Raw genomic sequence first — 19,160 nt, forward strand, 5'->3', positions numbered from 1 at the left:
TCAAACTGAGCTCTCTTTTTCATCAAGCACTGCCATTTCCTCCCCTCACCCTCCCCACTGACAGTTTGAACTTCGTGGGTGTGGCTTGGATCTCTTTCAGGGAGAGAAAACTAACAACTTATAGCAGCAGCTTCAGAGAGCATTTTCCATCTCACAGATAGGCTGCAGAGAATACCTTCTCCTGCTTTAGACTTAATCCTACCCACCCTACCCCTCTACCCACCCACCCCTAGAGTGACATGTCTTATATAACCTCCCTATCAACCCACTCATTACTTTACCTCACCCATTTCTATTCTTCTATCACCTTCTCCCACTACTCCAACCAGAGTTACACCTAATCACACTGACCACCCTTCAACATCTTCTGTCCTTCTGTGACTGTTCTCTTGTGCTTGACTGCTTAAATATTTTAAATTTAAATGCTTTACTTTTTGTCTATTAGATTGTAAGCTCTTTGAGCAGGGACTGTCTTTCTTCTGTGTTTGTACAGCGCTGCGTACACTTTGTAGCGCTCTAGAAATGTTAAATAGTAGAATTGCTCTGCACGTGTCTTGGTGGGCCATACAAATAGCAGATATAGCTTGAAACATCTAAGTTAGATGTGGATATAAATGGATAACATCGTTGAATACATACATGGTTTCCAACATGTTTCAAACTATACGTTGGCCGTGTAGTTGAATTACTGACCTTGATCAGTTCTTGTTGCGTTTTATAGATGGATAGGTATAGGGGGGCAGACTCAAGAAAAATGTCAGGAAGTATTTTTTCACGGAGAGGGTGGTGGATACTTGGAATGCCCTCCCGCGGGAGGTGGTGGAGATGAAAACGCTAACGGAATTCAAACATGGGTGGGAATCCTGTTCAGAAGCTTAGCCGAGATTGGGTGGCACTGGTGGTTAAAAGGCGGGGCTAGCACTGGGCAGACTTCTATGTAACCACTCGCCTCCACCTACCCTCCTCTCCTCTTTCCTCTACACATTAATTGATTTGATTTGCTTACTTTATTTTTGTCTATTAGATTGTAAGCTCTTTGAGCAGGGACTGTCTTTCTTCTAGGTTTGTGCAGCGCTGCGTACGCTTTGTAGCGCTATAGAAATGCTAAATAGTAGTAGTTGTACAAATCAAGGTCAGGTATACATATAAAGTAGCACATATGAGTTTATCTTGTTGGGCAGACTGGATGGACCGTGAAGGTCTTTTTCTGCCGTCATCTACTATGTTACTATGTAGGTAATAAACTACATTTGCATTAGGTAACTTACTCATAGAAAAGCAAGGCGTCAGCTGGAAGGAGGTTGTGATCAAGTGAGTTCTGCCGACTCAATCTGGCCAGGCAGGTTAGCTGAAGAAAAAGGAATGAATTAAGAATAACACAGCACCACCCACAGAGCAATTCATCTCAGTGGCGTACCAAGGCGGGGGGGGGGGGGGGGCGGTCTGCCCCGGGTGCACGCCGCTGGAGGGGGGCTGCGGTGCACGCCTGCTGCGAGAATTCGCTAACTTCTCTCGTTCGCTGCAGCTCCCTCTGCCCCGGAACAGGTTACTTCCTGTTCCGGGGCAGAGGGAGCTGCAGCGAACGAGCAAAGTTAGTAAACTCGCAGCAGGCGCGTGCTGCGGCACCCCCCCCTCAGCAACATGCACCCGGGGGGCGGGGCGCCGCCCCGGGTGTCCGCCCCCCTAGGAACGCCACTGATTCATCTCAGGATGTACTTCAAAGAAGCAGTTCACCTTTTATACCCCCAATGTTATCTCCTTTAGGGTATATGACTGACCCAAGGTCTCTATTTCAAGTGTTGATATCTAAGACACGAAAGCAGTTTTGTAAATGCTAAGAGCAGAAGATCTTCTGCTCCCTAAGTGCTTAATTTTACCATCTGGCAGGGCTGAGCTTCTGAACACTACAGAAGCCAATGAAGTCACCTTCGCTTCCTAGTTTTTCATGTTTTATACACAAACATTTAATGAAGGATGTACCCTCAGAAAGGAGCACAGAAAGAGGTAACGGAAAACACAAACTTTATCTAGATTCGAGGCAAAGCAAAATGAATGTCCCTTTTCCTACTGTCACTTTGGCCAGGGGTGGGCACTGGCAACCTCACCCCACTTAGGGGTCCTTTTACAAAGCTGCAGTAAAAAGTGGCCTGTGGTAGTGTGATTGTCTCTTTTAGGCAGGCGCTGGGCCACTTTTTACCGTGGCTGGGAAATAGGCAATTTTTTTAATGGGCCTGTGCTAATATTAAAACTAGTATTCGTCTATTTATGGCCTGAGCCCTTACCACCACTCATTGACATGGCGGTAAGGGTTCACGCACTATCAATGCGGTAACCATGCAGTGCACGCCAACATGGGCATGCTGTCTGTTACCGCCAGGAACGCCCCAGCCATAGCTGCCAAGGGGGGGGGGGGCAGGTGGGGGGACAAAATTCCCAGGGCCCGGTGCCGCAGTCCCACCCACCCTCTGTTGTCAACCATCTGCCCCCTGCATTGAAATCGCAGTCTCACCTCCGTGAAAGTAGCGCTGCAGGCAGCAGATCACCTCGCTTGGGCCTCCTTCCCTCTCTGTGTCCCACCCTTGTCTGATGTAACTTCTGCGAGGGCGGGACACAAGGAGGGAAGGAGGGCCGAAGGAAGGCGTTATGCTGCCTGCAGCGCTGCTTTCACAGAGGTGAGACTGTGATTTCAATGCAGGGGGCCCGGCCCGGTGGCGGACGGAGGTGGGGGTGGAGGGGGGAGCAGTGGCTGCGGCAACCTCGGGGGGGTGGAGTGGGGGAGCAGTGGCGACCTCGGGAGGGAGTGGATGGGGGAGCGGCGGTGACCTCAGGGGGCGGGGCAGAAAGGGCGGCAGGGGCGGGGCCCCGGGGGCGGCCTTGCCCCGGGCCTGGCCCAGTCTCTCAGTGGCCCTATTTTCTACCGTGGGGTTTGGTGCATGCCAAACTCAGAATTACTGCCAGCGCAAATGCTACCCCAACGGCAGTGCTTGTTGGGCTCACGCTACCAGCACATTAGCCCTCCCGCACCTTCGTAAAAGGCCCCTTAGTGTCTGCCACTGAAACCAAGTCACTTGAGGCAGCCCCATGAACCATTCACGACTCATTGCTCCCAGGGCCGCTGAGAGACTGGGCCGGGCCTGGGGCAAGGCCGCCCCCAGGGCCCCGCCCCTGCCGCCCTCGCAGCCCTGGCCCCCTGAGGTTGCCGCCGCTCCCCCCCCCTCCGTCCGCCACCGGGCCAGGCCCCCTGCATTGAAATCGCAGTCTCACCTCCGTGAAAGCAGCGCTGCAGGCAGCAGAACGCCTCCCTTCGGCCCTCCTTCCCTCCTTGTGTCCCGCCCTCGCGGAAGTTACGTCAGACGAGGGCGGGACACAGGGAGGGAAGGAGGCCCGAAGGGAGGCGTTCTGCTGCCTGCACGGAGGTGAGACTGCGATTTCAATGCAGGGGGCAGATGGTCGACGACTGCGGCGCCGGGCCCGGGGAATTTTGACCCCCTTGCCCCCCCTCTCAGCGGCTATGATTGCTCCTGGGCAGCAGGGACTTCATGTCTGGTACTTTCCCTCATCAGCTTGTGTCCTGTGTAGTAGCACACACTTTGATTCAACGGTCAGTCGGAGGCATTCTCCCTACAGGTGCTGCAAATCCTTACCTGACTAGCATCTAGGCTGGTCTGTGTACATTTCATTTGGGAGACCAGGGAAGCAAAGTTATTGGGGCTCAATTTGCTGATAGAATGGCACTGGGATCCTTGTAGGACTGAGGCTGAAAAACTGCAGAGGAGAACACAAATGAAATTCTTCTCTTCACATATTCATCTTTGATCTTTTGTTTCTTTTAACTAAAAGATCGATCTCCCCTAATGAAGGTCATCCTACTAAGGTTACACATCTCTCACCTATCAGAGCGGGAGGAAATTCTGGGAAGGTCATCAGACTGAGACAATCTCCACAGCCATTTACGCACCCTGTACGCAGTTATGAGTGCATCTTTTCATGACTTTTTCTTGGCGGTGTTCCTGGCTTGGGGGGGAGGGGTTAACAGTGCGCATAGTTTTTTTTTTTTTTATTGTACATTCCAGTGGTGTAGCCAGACTGACCATTCTGGGTGGGCCCACAGTTAGGGTGGGTGGGCCTTCCAAAACTCTCCCCTTCTGCAACCCCAGATCCAGCATTATCCCCCCAGCTATGGCCCGGAAGTCCCCCAGTCTGTATCAGTATCTTCGTCAGTGCAGCAGCAACACACCTTTGTTGCCTGCATCAGTCTCACAGGCATCCAAGAAATAGGTAGTGACATCAGCGAGGGAGGGATGTGGCAGAGGGAAGCCTATGGTGGAGCCAACACTAGCAGTGGAGGTGCGTCACTGCTGCGGCAGTAAAGATGGTCAGGTAGAGCACCATTTTGACCACAATGGACAAAACAGCAAGAGAGAAGCAGGGGAAGGGAGCTCAGGCCCTGGAGAGGCTAAGGGGGGGAGGGGGGTCCAGGTGGCCTTGTTGCAGACAGCTCAAGTTTGGATGGGGAACTTTAGGGAGGTAGGGCAGAGCTGGATTTAATAACTCATCTCTGTCAACTCGAGCACAAGGTAAGTGGTAAGAGGAGGTCATTCCCTACCGTACAGAGTTTACAATCCAAGAGGCCTTTTTACTAAAGCTTTACCGTGTGCTAAGTGTCCTGTAGCCCATAGGTATAAAGTAGGTCACACAGCATTTAGCATGTGCTAACCTTTAGTAAAAGGACCCTATTTACTAGCCCATGCTAAATATTGCATTGGAACATTATTTTACTGCAGGAAAATTAACCTCAGGGTTCAGTAATCCAATGGTAGCGCCTAGACCCGCCAGTCGGAATAGGCGGTATAACAAGTTTCTAATCAACATTACTGAATCCCACAGTAAATTAGTTTTGCATCACTGTAGCCAGGAATATAAGCATGTGATATGTTCCAGCCACAGTACGTCCCGGACTCGGACTCACTAACTTTTAAAGGAGTCAACAGCAACCCAACCACTCGATCAGGCTTTCCCGGCTCCCCACCCCAATTCCTTAAAAATAATAATTGGTTCAGACCCTCCAATCCCTTGTAAAAAAAAAAACTAAGGACACATCAGAGACCCATATCCCCTAATTCTTTGTAAAAAATATTGTGGCATGTTCTAGACCCCTCAACCTCCGTGGCAGCCCCCTCTCAGCACCAACCGTTTGGTATCCCTAATGTTTAGGGTGGGGCAGGGGTGGTGCTCGACTGCTTCTACCCCAGTGGATCCATTTTCAAACCTGGTACCTCTAAGCCCCTTATGGAAATCTTAGAGTATAATTAATAGTCAGGTTGCAAATAAAGAAGCATTCGATCACCCTATCACACAGGAACATTTTTAAATGTTAAATATATTTGAAGAATGCACTTACTCCGTGAAGTTAGAGGTGTTACTTTGTACCAAATTGCCAAAGAACGTCACAGCCTATGAGGAAGAGCAAGACACAGCCAGGCATCAGGCGACTGGGGGCAGCACAACATCAATATTAAGACATTATCTATCAAGACGTGGTATCACACCGGATCTTTAATACTACATAAGCAGTTCAGGTTTTACATAGTAACATAGTAAATGACGGCAGGAAAAGACCTGAACGGTCCATCCAACCTGCCCAACAGGATAAACTCATTTACATAGTACGACCTGAGTTTGATTTGTCCTTGTCATTCTCAGGGCACAGACCGTAGAAGTCTGCCCAGCACTGTTCTTGTACTAAAAGTTCTGAAGATTCTGGAATCCCAATTAGTAGCAACATTCCATGTAGAACCCCAAAGAGTAACATAGTAAATGACAGCAGATAAAGACCTGTACGGTCCATCCAGTCTGCCCAACAAGATAAACTCATTTTTCATGGTATGTGATACTTTATACCCGAGTTTGATTTGTCCTTGCCTTTCTCAGGGCACAGACCGTAGAAGTCTGCCCAGCACTGTTCTTGTACTAAAAGTTCTGAAGATTCTGGAATCCTAAAGAGTTACAAGATTCCGGAATCCCAATTAGTAGCAACATTCCATGTAGAACCCCAAAGAGTAACATAGTAAATGACGGCAGATAAAGACCTGAACGGTCCATCCAGTCTGTCCAACAAGATAAACTCATTTCACATGGTATGTGATACTTTATACCCGAGTTTGATTTGTCCTTGCCTTTCTCAGGGCACAGACCGTAGAAGTCTGCCCAGCACTGTTCTTGTACTAAAAGTTCTGAAGATTCTGGAATCCTAAAGAGTTACAAGATTCCGGAATCCCAATTAGTAGCAACATTCCATGTAGAACCCCAAAGAGTAACATAGTAAATGACGGCAGATAAAGACCTGAACGGTCCATCCAGTCTGTCCAACAAGATAAACTCATTTCACATGGTATGTGATACTTTATACCCGAGTTTGATTTGTCCTTGCCATTCTCAGGGCACAGACCGTAGAAGTCTGCCCAGCACTGTTCCTGTACTAAAAGTTCTGAAGATTCTGGAATCCTAGAGTTACAAGATTCTGGAATCCCAATTAGTAGCAACATTCCATGTAGAACCCCAAAGAGTAACATAGTAAATGACGGCAGATAAAGACCTGAGCGGTCCATCCAGTCTTCCCAACAAGATAAACTCATTTTACATGGTATGTGATACTTTATATGTATAACCGAGTTTGATTTGTCCTTGCTTTACTTCTATGAATTAAACATTCATGAAATAGGAACAGAGCCAAAACTTTCTCAAATGCAATCAGGGCCACTTTCCTCTATGGGCATAAAGGGCAGCTGCCCAGGGCCCAGCTTTACAGGGGGGCCCATTGGTAAAAGTGACCCTGAGCCCTGGGCCCTCAGTGCTGCTTAGCTCCCCATTAGTGTATAGGCAAAACATCAATGTTTTAAAATAAATTAAATTAGCCAGCAAAAGGTCTGAAACAAGTATGAAATAACCACAGTGGAATCAGAAAGACCAGCCCAGTCAACTACTACTACTACTATTTAGCATTTCTATAGCGCTACAAGGCGTACGCAGCGCTGCACAAACATAGAAGAAAGACAGTCCCTGCTCAAGTCAAGACCAATAACAACCCACCTGCCCACCAGGAGGAAATGTAATGAGTTTTACCTGGTCTTTAGTCCATTGTTTCTTACTGAGGATCTTTATATCAGGAACAATATTTCCAAAGATAAGCTGAGAATTGGGAATTGCACCTGCGAGAGTATCAGGCACATTATGTACACAGTCTGTAGATGATGACGATTTTGAACACACCTGGAAAATCAAAATTTCATTTCATTGGACTTTCAATAAACATGATGGGTCTTAAAATATACAACATAAAATACAATAAAACCAATATATTAAATAAGTAAAACAGTCCTAAAAATGATAAAAATGCACAGCAACTAAGCATGCAGCTAAGAGAAAAGGTCACGCTTTCATGCAGTAAGATGAACATGAGCGTGCTCGAACTGTTTGATAAACTCAGAAACCAATGCCGTAGACATGAGATGCCTGTTAAAAACCTGCCAATCCAGTTACGTTATACCATACACTAATACCCAGGATTCAAAATGATTTGAGTAGCAATGACATTGGAATGGACTTACTCCAAAACTGAGAACATTTTTATGAAGTGTATGAAGCCAGCAATGGGAGGAATCAGTGAGGCTCCATCACAGTGTCTGAAGTCAAGGGTGGGAAGAATAAGTGAAACTCTTGAATAGCTGAAGGAATGAACAATTGTTTGAGAAAATCCTAACCTATAGTCATCCTAGTCTAATCCAGGATATTAAAGGCCAAACCATTTTTCATGGGATAGTAATCAATCTTCATTATATATTTTGAAAATATTTATCTCCCTTCTAAGGGCACCTTTGTAGGTTCCATATGGCAGTTTTGAGTTCAATGACATATTTGCTGCATTTGTATCCCACATTCACCTATTTGCAGGCTCAATGCAGCTTACATTATGCCGCAATGGCAATCGCCATTCACGGAATGAAAAGTTCAGATTATTTATACAATTAAGGTACATGAAAATATCAGATGAATTGGGAATAAATGAATAAATAATACAAATCAGGTATATGATATCAAGGACAAGGTATAACATACAGTAATAATAATGTGATTAAAGTAACCTAATAATAAGACTTCAGTACTGGTTAGTTTTGGTGTAGTTTTATCACCTTCCTCTGGATTTCCAGGTAGTGAAAGCTGTTAGGCAATCCAAAAGTTAAACTCAATGGACCAGTGGAAGTTTACTGCTGCTGGAGGCATCCACCAATGCATTGGATTCTCCCTTGTTACGTTTACCTAATGTGTCTTAGATAATAACCTTCAAGCTGATTGACCTATGAAGGCTTAGATCATTTGAATTTGACTCTATAACTTATGCCCTCTGCCGTGGATGTCTATGTCTTGTTGTCTATGCTCCTTTTCTTAATTAGTTATAGATTGAAAACTGATTAAATATTTCTTGTTTAGCAGTATATCAAATAAAGATGATGCTTGATACCTCTAGTCATCTCTGAACCTGTTATGTATCTATCATGTACGGAAATCGATGACGTGGTTATCTTGTTGATCAGATTAGCTTTAGGAGGGCTTTCTGCCCCATTCTCAGAGCACACAATAGCTTGGTCAAATGTCTTTTAAAAGCAGCCATCAAGTAATAAGGAACTGGAGAACTGGGAAAACAAGTCATGCAGAAAATGGAGAATATAGGGAAAGAACATCTTCTCTTACCTTGCCAACAAAAGCTTGTTGTACATAAACTGGAGCACTTGCAAGGTTGAAAACAAAGTCTGCATTTTTGGTCAGGTTGATAGCAACTTCATTTGGCATCTCGTCAAAAACTGCACTAGGCAAGCCAGTCACCAGACTTCCGAGCTGCAGAAAACTGTCTTGGTTGGCAAACTATGAAGCAGAAAGACATAATAGATTAGATACCAGCACAAAGAGCAGGTGAACACCAAGCTCAATCCCACCACATGCAGAACGTTGAGGCCTAGTGGATCAGAACAATGACCCAAGGTCAGCCATTACTAGCTGACTTGCCCTACCCTAACCAAAATATAGGACCACTACAATGACTCCTTGAAAGTATCTTATACAAAATGGCAATCTGTTGGAGCATGATATAGTACATTATACAAAATGGCTGCCTGCTAGAAGCCACATTTCAATCTTCCTTTATTTAGGAGTGAGATCCCTCTTTTTGCCTAAAAACATGACGTTGACCTACCAACATGTCTGTTCTTCAAATCCATTCAAAATGGAGTTAACACTGCTCGCTTAGTAATTTCCCTCTGACATATTTTCAAATGTGGGCACATATGAGGAGATTACTGTATAATTATATCATACAAATCATAATCTACTGTATAAGAAGGAAGAGTAACTTTGTAACAGTGTTATTGTGATAAAAAGTCATTACAGGGCTCTAATTTGGATTTGGCTCATGCTTTTATCAGTAGTAGCTCATGGTGAGTTACATTCAGGTAGTCTAGGTATTTCCCTGGCCCTAAAGGAAATACAGCTAACTTTGTTCTTGATATAATAGAGGGTTAAGTGATTTACCCAAGATCGCATGGACCTCACTTCCTGCTTCAGCAGCTCACGGCATTAACTATTAGATCACTTGGGGTTTGTCTGGCTAAAAAACACTTGAATAGCAATAACCCCCATATGTATACATACTTGTTTATATGTTTTCAGTAGGAGCCTATGGTTAGCAAGGCCATAAAGCCTACATGTGTGCATTTGCATATACCTAAATAATTATGCTAAAAACAAGTTATCTAGTACCATAAAGACATGAAATGCTAATTCTTACCGAGATGTTGCTAGCAAGTAACTTGCCAACCAGGCCCTGTGCTTGTCCAGCATCCCATCCCCTGACCTTCCCAAGCTCGCCTACAGAATTCAGCACGTCCGCACTGCTCATCTTAGCGATCTGTCCCGTGCTCATGCCGACAGCCTGCTGACCCAAAGCCTTCAGGGTGTTGCTATTCAGAGAAGGAAACTGTCCAACCAGGAGTGCGGCCAGCTGCCAGGAAGAGCAATGAGAAGAGGACTTAGTCTATTAAAACACTGTACATCAAATTGTGTCCATTTACTACTGAGTTCCTTCTCAGATATGCAAGCAGAACATGATGGAACCATGATGTAGAGTCTGAGGGACAGATATGGCATTCATGTGAAGGTGAGAACGGGAGGAAATATTTGATTTCATATCTGGATCTTCAGCCTCTGCCCTACTCCTGAAAATGTTGCCTTGCTCTGAGAAGTATCCCAAGCTTCCAAGATGTCCCATTTCTAGTGGGTCCCTTTTCACTGAGACCATCATTGAGGATAATCCAAAGAACACAACAAGAGCTCACCTTTGTTAAGGAGAAAGATGAGTGAACCATTGTAGGGTTGGGCAAGAAAAAACATTCCACACCAAAACAGAAAATGTTCTCATCTTCCCTACTCTTTATATGTAATTTTTTTCTAGTTACACGTCATTAAGAAAGAAGAATAACTAGTTACTTCTAGTGTATTATTTTTCAAAAAAGGGGAAACTAGAGGACATGAACTGAGGTTGCAGGGTGGTAGACTTAGGAGTAACATCACTTTATGGTGGATGCCTGGAATACCCCCTTTGGATAGGGGGAGGGGACAAAAAGAGTAAATGAATTAAAAAAAAAAACAACATAGTGCATCCCTAGAGAGAAAGAGCATGGAATCAAAAGAAAAATGCAACGACCTTGACACTGTAGACAGGGCATAGAGAGATGGAGGCCGCATGGAGCAGCGGGTACAACTCTGGCCACAGTTAGTATGAATGGCCATTTATCTGAGGCTAATCCACACCCAACAAAGTTGTAGGAACTTGCTGTTGGAATTGTCAGCCCACATCTTTTAGGAATAAGGACAGGGCAGAGTGTGAAGGAAAAATCATCCTGAGATGTAGACAGTCAAAGGCTTGGATAAGTGGCTCAATTACTGTTTTAAGAACAGTCGGTTAAGCAAATGCTGGTATTGTACTGTGCTGGATAGACTTCTACAGTCTGTGCCCTGATCGTGGCTGGACAGATTTGGATGGGCTGGAGTAGGGCTTTGATGACAGCTTCAGTAGTTGGAGAACAAGCCCAGTGCTGGGCAGACTTCTATGGTCTGTGCCCTGGAAGTGGCAGGGACAGATCAGGATAAAGTATGAGTTTATCTTCTTGGGTAGACTGAATGAACCTTGCAGACCATTGTCTGCCATCATCTACTAAGTTACCATATACATCTACAGTTTGTATATATGGGAAATGGGACTTGATATACCGCCTTTCTGAGGCTTTTGCAACTACATTCAAAGCGGTTTACATATATTCAGGTACTTATTTTGTACCAGGGGTAATGGAGGGTTAAGTGACTTGCCCAGAGTCACAAGGAGCTGCAGTGGGAATCAAACTCAGTTCCCCAGGATCAAAGTCCACTGCACTAACCACTAGGCTACTCCTCAAGTCCATATATACATTTGTAACTTAATTCTGGAAAGAATCTGAAAGTCAGCAGCTTTCAGGTATTGTAGCTGTGTAACTCTGAGGCCAGCCCACCCTGTAATTAGACACAGTGTAGGGTTGGATATAACGGCACATTGGTTTGTAGGTTGACGTCACATAACATAAGATTAAACCACACTGTGGTCAAATGTTGGGCACACCGGATAGTGCTATCGGTCTTCATCTGCCGTCATTTACTATATGTGCCCTCAGTAACTAGTGTCTTTAAACATCAATTCTGTCAAACCACTTTGCTCACCAGCACGATGTTGTCTGTTCTAAATGTTTGGTATGAAAACCTATCCCCAGCTGCGCTGTGCAAGTGGCTCCATCACATCCTGGTCTGGGGTGGGGGGGACAGCTTGATCCCCTACCATGGTTTGTTAACTTGACCCTTCCTACTGTAGGATTTTGAAACAATGAACCCAGAACCAGTTCTGTCTGATTATAACACATGAAGGAGCAGGTCTTGCTCTCCCTGTACCTGAAGATGAGAGGCAGATTCCGTGCTGCTGCTCGAAGGACCACACTTCGCATTTATTGTCTTAATGATGTCCAATAGCTCATCAGGCTTTTTGTTTTTGATGGCAGCAGAGTCCTTGGCAAAACACAGGAGCTTATCGGGAAGACTTGGGGGAACACAAAGAGGTTTCCGTTAATTTCATTTTCACAATTTCCACAACACTCCCCAAGGTGGTAACAACCCTCCTGAGTCCCCTGGCATCCATCCACCTCATCTCTTAAACCCTTTGTAGTTCAAGGGGTGAAAATTACCCCCGGTTACTCCTCCCCTTCCAGTGCTGTTTCTTATAATGGTGCCAGCCAACCCCAGTCCAGCTCCGTTCTGCAATTATACCGCACAGTGGTCCTATATTGGCGTGAGGCCCACGTCAAGCTCTGATGGGAATTAGCAAAGCTGTGTTCCTTATTACAATGGTGGGAGAAACTTTCAAAAACTGGAAACACCGATTGCTCTAAAAATTAGAAAAGAAAGGGGGATTGTAAAGAATTGGTGTGTTCTTTGACTCCACCTCAGAAGGTTCTTCTCCTGGACAACAGGAACTCTCTCTGGAGTACCATCACCATCTGCTTGATGGACATAGTCCTCCTATAATCTCGGGATGCTCAGGCATCCTTTTACTAAGGCAACGTAGGCGCCCACAAGCATCCAACACACATCAATTTTGAACTACCACCCGGCTTCCATGAGCCCCGGGCAGTAATTCCACTTTTTACACATGTCCGATATGCGCGAAAGAAAATATTTTTTATTTTCTACCGCATGGCGCTAACTGGGCGGTAATTGGCAGTGTCCATGCTCTGATGATTACTGCCTGGTTAATGCGTGAGACCTTACCGCAAACTCAATGGGAAGGGCGGTAAGGTCTCAGGCCCAAAATGGCCAATTTTTATTTTGCCGCACGTCCATTTTCAGCTAAAAAAAGGTCTTTTTTGCAGGCGCTCGTCCAATACACACGCCTACAACAGCGCAGGCCATTTTTCATTGCAGCTTAGTAAAAGCACCCCTCAGTTTGCAACTGTGTATTCATAGCACGTGGTTACAGGCAATAGAACAGACCTTTGTCAACTTTTCCAAAGATTCGTGGGCTTTTGTCACACTATGGCCGTATGAGGTCTAATCTATCCCTGTAACCCAGATAGTCAGCTACAGCCTTTTAGTTTTACGATTCTCTAGAAATATTTTCTGCATACCTTGAGAAATTGAAGTTTGGATCCTTAGCGAACAAGGCAGAAGCGTACAGCTCTGCTACGTCATCTGGAACTTCTGTGTTGTTAACAAGGTCAAGATTCTTTGTATTGGTTGTTAGAGTTTGAAGCTGCAAGTGGAAAGATGGACATCTTTGAAAACATCTCAAACAAGCAGCTAGATTAAACTTACACAGTTCCAAGAGACGGAATGTGCCGATCACCTTCAGGGCTGCTGAGGGCACCGTACGGTCTGTTAGAATCTCCCAAGTGGGGAATGAGTTATCTCTAACATCAATCCAGAAACACCCAGAGCAAACAGAACAAATTCAACTAAAGTGAAAACAAAATGATTTGTAATGCAAAATCTTAATCATAGGTGCGCTCCCAAATATCCCATAACTAGATTCCATTTAAAGGAGGTGCTGTAATATTCACACCAATATCTGATAGAGGGACATTTTCGATAGAGCGTGTAAATCAGAATTTGGATGTTTTACAAAAACATCCAAATTCCGAACAGGAAAGAAGGTCAATTTTGAAAAAGATAGACATCTATCTTTTGTGTTAAAAAAAAAATGCTATGGACGTCTTGTGATTTGGACGTCCTTTTTTGGTCCATTGTCGAACAAAAGACGTCCAAATGCAAGCTGTCCAAAACAGAGCAACATTGAGTAACATTGAGTAACATTGAGTGAGAACCATGATGATCTGGCAGCAATCAAAGATGTCAAAAAAATACATCTTATTTTTAAAAAGAGATACATTAACTTAAATTCAACTCATGTTGTAATTGGCAGCCAATGCAAAAGTCAAAGTAGCGGAGTCATAAGTACATAAGTATTGCCATACTGGGAAAGACCAAAGGTCCATCAAGCCCAGCATCCTGTTTCCAACAGTGGCCAATCCAGGTCACAAATACCTGGCAAGATCCCAAAAAAGTACAAAACATTTTATACTGCTTATCCCAGAGAGTGGATTTTCCCCAAGTCCATTTAATAATGGTCTATGGACCTTTCCTTTAGGAAGCTGTCCAAACCTTTTTTAAACTCTTCTAAGCTAACCGCCTTTACCACATTCTCCGGCAACGAATTCCAGAGTTTAATTAAATGTTGAGTGAAGTAAAATTTTCTCCAATTCGTTTTAAATTTACTACATTGTAGCTTCATCGCATGCCCCCTGAGTCAGGCCGTCAAATTTACATTTGCCTAGGAAAATCTTGCCAGCCAAAATTTGAAGTTGAAATTTTGTTAAAATTTGATTGGGAAGCCTAGATATAAAACATTACAATAAATAACTAGTGATAATGTAAGAGCGTGAGCTAATGTCTGTAGGTCGTCTAATGAGAACTAAGCTCCAATCTGTTGACGCATTCCTAAGGAGTCTTTTACTAAAGATTAGGTCATGTTATTTGACACAGGACCCATTTTATTCCTATGGGCCTTGCTGCAGATAACATGCGCTAACCCTTAGTAAAAGACCCAGAGGTGTAGCCAGACCTCGGCAGGAGGGGGGGCCAGAGCCCGAGGTGGGGGGCCACTGTTTAGCCGCCTCCCCCCGCTGCCGACCCCCCCCCCCCCACTGCTGCAATCGCAACCCCCCCTTTGTACCGGCGCCACCGCATCAGGTACCTTGTTTGCTGGCGGAGGTCCCCAATCCCCGCCAGTCGAAGAGTCTTCTTCAGTGCCGGTCGGCTCTGGCGCCTTCATTGTGTGATCATCTGTTTCTGACGCCTTACATCCTGCACGGGGCTACATGCATGGTGCAGGACGTAAGGCGTCAGAAACAGATGATCCCACAATGAAGGCGCAAAGTTGACCGGCGCTGAAGAAGACTCTTCGGCTGGTGGGATTTGGGGACCCCCGCCAGCAAACAAGGTACCTGATGCGGGGCCGGCGGCGATGGCGGGGGGGGGGTCAAATGTAGAAGGGGCCAGGGCATAATCTGTGGGGGCCCATGCCCCCGTGGCCCCACATAGCTACGACCCAGAAAATACCTCCTAAAAGTAGATTTGACCACCTGATTTTGGTGTCCTTTTTACACAGCGGCAGTAAGCCCAATGTAGCCTTACTGCTCACTCTTCCGGGACTACCACCAGCCCAACACAGACGCCGCCGGTAGTCCCGCCCCAAGCTTGCCCATTTCTGGAGAAAAAAAGAAAACCCCCAGAAATGGCTTGTGCAGTGATAACCTGGCGGTAATTGGGCATCGCTGTATACTGCTCGGTTACCAACGGGTTAGCGTGGGAGCCCTTATTGCTTCCTCAATGGGTGACGGCTAGAGCTCCCCCCGCATGGCCACGCAGTAAGAGTTATCTCACCACATGGTCATTCTTTTTTGGCTTTTACCGGCTGCGTAAAAAACGGCCCTGACGCGTGGGAAAAATGGCCCCTCGCCACTAGTGCAGGGTCCTTTTCCCACAGCTTGGTAAAAGGAGCCCTTTGTGACAAGTACCTGAGAGAACAGCATTAATCACAGAACATTGTTTTATCTTAAACATGCAAAGAAAAGCACCAAAGGCCTCCAGGATCGGGACAGCAAGTAGAATCTTTATTGTAAGCCCCGACACGGGCCGTGTTTCAGCATCTATGCCTGCGTCAAAGGTCTGTTAAAATGACACAAACATATACCGAAGAAAACTATACAAACTAAACACATAAAACAGAGCCTCGAGTGAAAACCATTAAATACATATATATTTTTGTGCATGAATACTGATCTTTTAGTGTGGTTTGGAAGTAACTCGCTGCAGCGATCTCGTGATGCAGTTTAAAATAAGTTGTGACTAACTTTGAACAGTGGTAAGTTCATTCTTTTTTATATATTTTTTAAGACTGTCTTTTTAAACCTTTTTTTAGATGGTTCGTGTTTGTTATACAGCAGAATATTCTTTAAGATGCATAGCGGGCAGTCATAAGAATATGAATTCCAATTTACCAACATTTAATGTATTATTTTGTTAGATCAGTGTCATAGTATATGTTTTTATTTTAGATGGGAGAATGGGCATATTTTAGCTGTGTTTATAGTTTCGCTCGTTGCTCTTTACAGCTGATCAAGTGCTTGTATTTTGAATAGAAGATGCAGCTTAGATGAATTTTGTTGAATTTTGAGGAAAGAGTGAAGCTCTACCTTTTATTTTTTCTGGATGTTAGGTATCTCTTGACACTTTAGTTAGTGGCTCTTCGTAGGAGTATTTATTTTAATCTATTTATTTCTTATTTTTTAGACTGTTGCAATTCAATGCTGGATAGCATCTACCCATTAAGTGGACTACATAGATTGGTAAGAATCCGTTTGATTACACAGATGCTCACTTCACTTCACGTTCATGTTTATGGAATGCTGGTCACAAATGACTTATTTTTACACACTAGGGCCCCTTTTACAAAGGTATGCTAGCATTTTTAGTGTGCACTAAAAAATAATGAATGGCTATCTATTGCGTGGCTGTTACAGCGTATGTTTATGGAGGAAAAAGCCTCTGAGTTCCCGGTTCAGAATATTTGATCTGAATACACGGGACAAAATCTTCATCGGCTAAAAAAACCTCCCTGATGCAATTGAAGGTATAACTTATTCTTTTGTGTGTAGATATTCAAAACGGAGCAGAACGGAGTTACCAAACTGCAATTCACAACATCAAGATAAGTGTTGAATTAAATCTGTTTTGAATATCTACGCACAAACGAATAAGTTATACCTTCAATTGCATCAGGGAGGTTTTTTAGCCGATGAAGATTTGGTCCCGTGTATTCAGATCAAATATTCTGAACCAGGAACTCAGAGGCTTTTTTCTCCATAAACATACGCTGTAACAGCCACGCAATAGATAGCCATTCATTAAATTGAAATTGCATTTATATCTAATATTTTGGCTAAGTCCAACAGATTCTATAAAAGTTGCACTAAAAAATAAACATTTAGAGACGCTCATATATGACTATGGATGTCTCTAACATTTAGAGTGCACTAAAAATGCTAACATACCTTTGTAAAACACCCCCTAGATTAAATGATTGATCTTTCTAACCATCGAATTCAATAATGAGCCACTAGTATGGAATTTCTCAACAACAACAAAAACCATAAAACAAAACTCACCTCACACCCTGCACTGTGTTAATTCTTATCTTGTGTGGAGTTTGTTATTCATGTCAGATTTTTTTCACTTTATTTATGTATTTCCAAACAGTGCATGTTGTACACACAATATATAAGTATTTATGGTTTTCACTTGAGGCTCTGTTTTTATGTGTTTGGTTTCTTTAGCTTTTATCCTGGAGGCCTTTGGTGCTTTTCTTTGCTGTTTTGTAAGTGTGATTCAGATTCCCTGTCTTCTGTTGTTATTTTTAAACATGACATTATGATCAGAGATGGTTGACCGGAGCTTTTACAGGTGGTCAAATCTGCTACATATGAAATAATGATCAAAAAATATGTAAACTTAGTTCAACAAAATTTTAAAGTCGTTTTTAAAGAATCTTGCATAAGATCATCTCTACAGTCCAGGGCACTTGACTGGGACCTTAGGGAAAAATTCCTTACAGATCTGTGCAGAATTACGAGCCAGACTTACAATGCTGTCATTGGAAACCATTGCTCGGATGTCGGCCACACTGCTGTACTGGATGAAGGGGCCTAGGTTCATGGCAAACCAAGCCGAATCACTGGCATTGTAACACGGAGGGATGCTACTGGCACCTGTTGTGAAATAAAACACGGTACGTTAGCATGACAGCCTCTAGCCTTAGGTACTATGTATTGATGCCCCCGTAAAATAGCAAAGACATTCTTAGCACTGCCTCTGATGAAAGTGGGACATAAGGATAAAGGTAGGATGGGGCAGGAGCTTGGTATATTATATTATCATCCTTAGTTTGAGATAAGAACTAGGTAATCTCTTCGGGAAGAGGGATAAAAGGAGTCACAGTACTACTACTACTACTTATCATTTCTATAGCGCTACTAGACATACGCAGCACTGTACACTTGAACATGAAGAGACAGTCCCTGCTTGACAGAGCTTACAATCTAATTAGGACAGACAAACAGGACAAATAAGGGATAAGGACAAAGAGTAGCAAGATTCCGGAATCCCAAAGACTACTACTACTACTTATCATTTCTATAGCGCTACTAGACATACGCAGCACTGTACACTTGAACATGAAGAGACAGTCCCTGCTTGACAGAGCTTACAATCTAATTAGGACAGACAAACAGGACAAATAAGGGATAAGGACAAAGAGTAGCAAGATTCCGGAATCCCAAAGACTACTACTACTACTTATCATTTCTATAGCGCTACTAGACATACGCAGCACTGTACACTTGAACATGAAGAGACAGTCCCTGCTCGACAGAGCTTACAATCTAATTAGGACAGACAAACAGGACAAATAAGGGATAAGGACAAAGAGTAGCAAGATTCCGGAATCCCAAAGAGTAGCAAGATTCCGTGCAGAATCTCAACAGTAGCAAGATTCTGGAATCCCAAAGACTACTACTACTACTTATCATTTCTATAGCGCTACTAGACATACGCAGCACTGTACACTTGAACATGAAGAGACAGTCCCTGCTCGACAGAGCTTACAATCTAATTAGGACAGACAAACAGGACAAATAAGGGATAAGGACAAAGAGTAGCAAGATTCCGGAATCCCAAAGAGTAGCAAGATTCCGTGCAGAATCTCAACAGTAGCAAGATTCTGGAATCCCAAACACTACTACTACTACTTATCATTTCTATAGCGCTACTAGACATACGCAGCACTGTACACTTGAACATGAAGAGACAGTCCCTGCTCGACAGAGCTTACAATCTAATTAGGACAGACAAACAGGACAAATAAGGGATAAGGACAAAGAGTAGCAAGATTCCGGAATCCCAAAGAGTAGCAAGATTCC

At 44.1% G+C, this 19,160-nt stretch overlaps 1 protein-coding gene across 1 annotated transcript in view; it reads right to left on the minus strand.

Annotated features, from left to right (window-relative positions):
• The window catches only part of MSLN (mesothelin), a 97,351-nt gene that overhangs the window by 36,448 nt on the left and 41,743 nt on the right, over positions 1 to 19,160 (minus strand). Inside the window, exons 18-26 of the mRNA XM_030211998.1 lie at positions 17,827 to 17,951; positions 13,254 to 13,378; positions 12,025 to 12,169; positions 9,839 to 10,051; positions 8,749 to 8,919; positions 7,123 to 7,269; positions 5,402 to 5,454; positions 3,645 to 3,765; positions 1,269 to 1,348 (exon numbers count right to left, since the gene is read on the minus strand). Of these exons, the coding sequence (XP_030067858.1) occupies positions 1,269 to 1,348; positions 3,645 to 3,765; positions 5,402 to 5,454; positions 7,123 to 7,269; positions 8,749 to 8,919; positions 9,839 to 10,051; positions 12,025 to 12,169; positions 13,254 to 13,378; positions 17,827 to 17,951 (1,180 nt within the window). The remainder of the gene's footprint in view (positions 1 to 1,268; positions 1,349 to 3,644; positions 3,766 to 5,401; positions 5,455 to 7,122; positions 7,270 to 8,748; positions 8,920 to 9,838; positions 10,052 to 12,024; positions 12,170 to 13,253; positions 13,379 to 17,826; positions 17,952 to 19,160) is intronic.

Source organism: Microcaecilia unicolor, chromosome 8, assembly GCF_901765095.1.
Source record: "Microcaecilia unicolor chromosome 8, aMicUni1.1, whole genome shotgun sequence".
In the NCBI taxonomy this organism is placed as follows: Eukaryota; Metazoa; Chordata; class Amphibia; order Gymnophiona; family Siphonopidae; genus Microcaecilia; species Microcaecilia unicolor.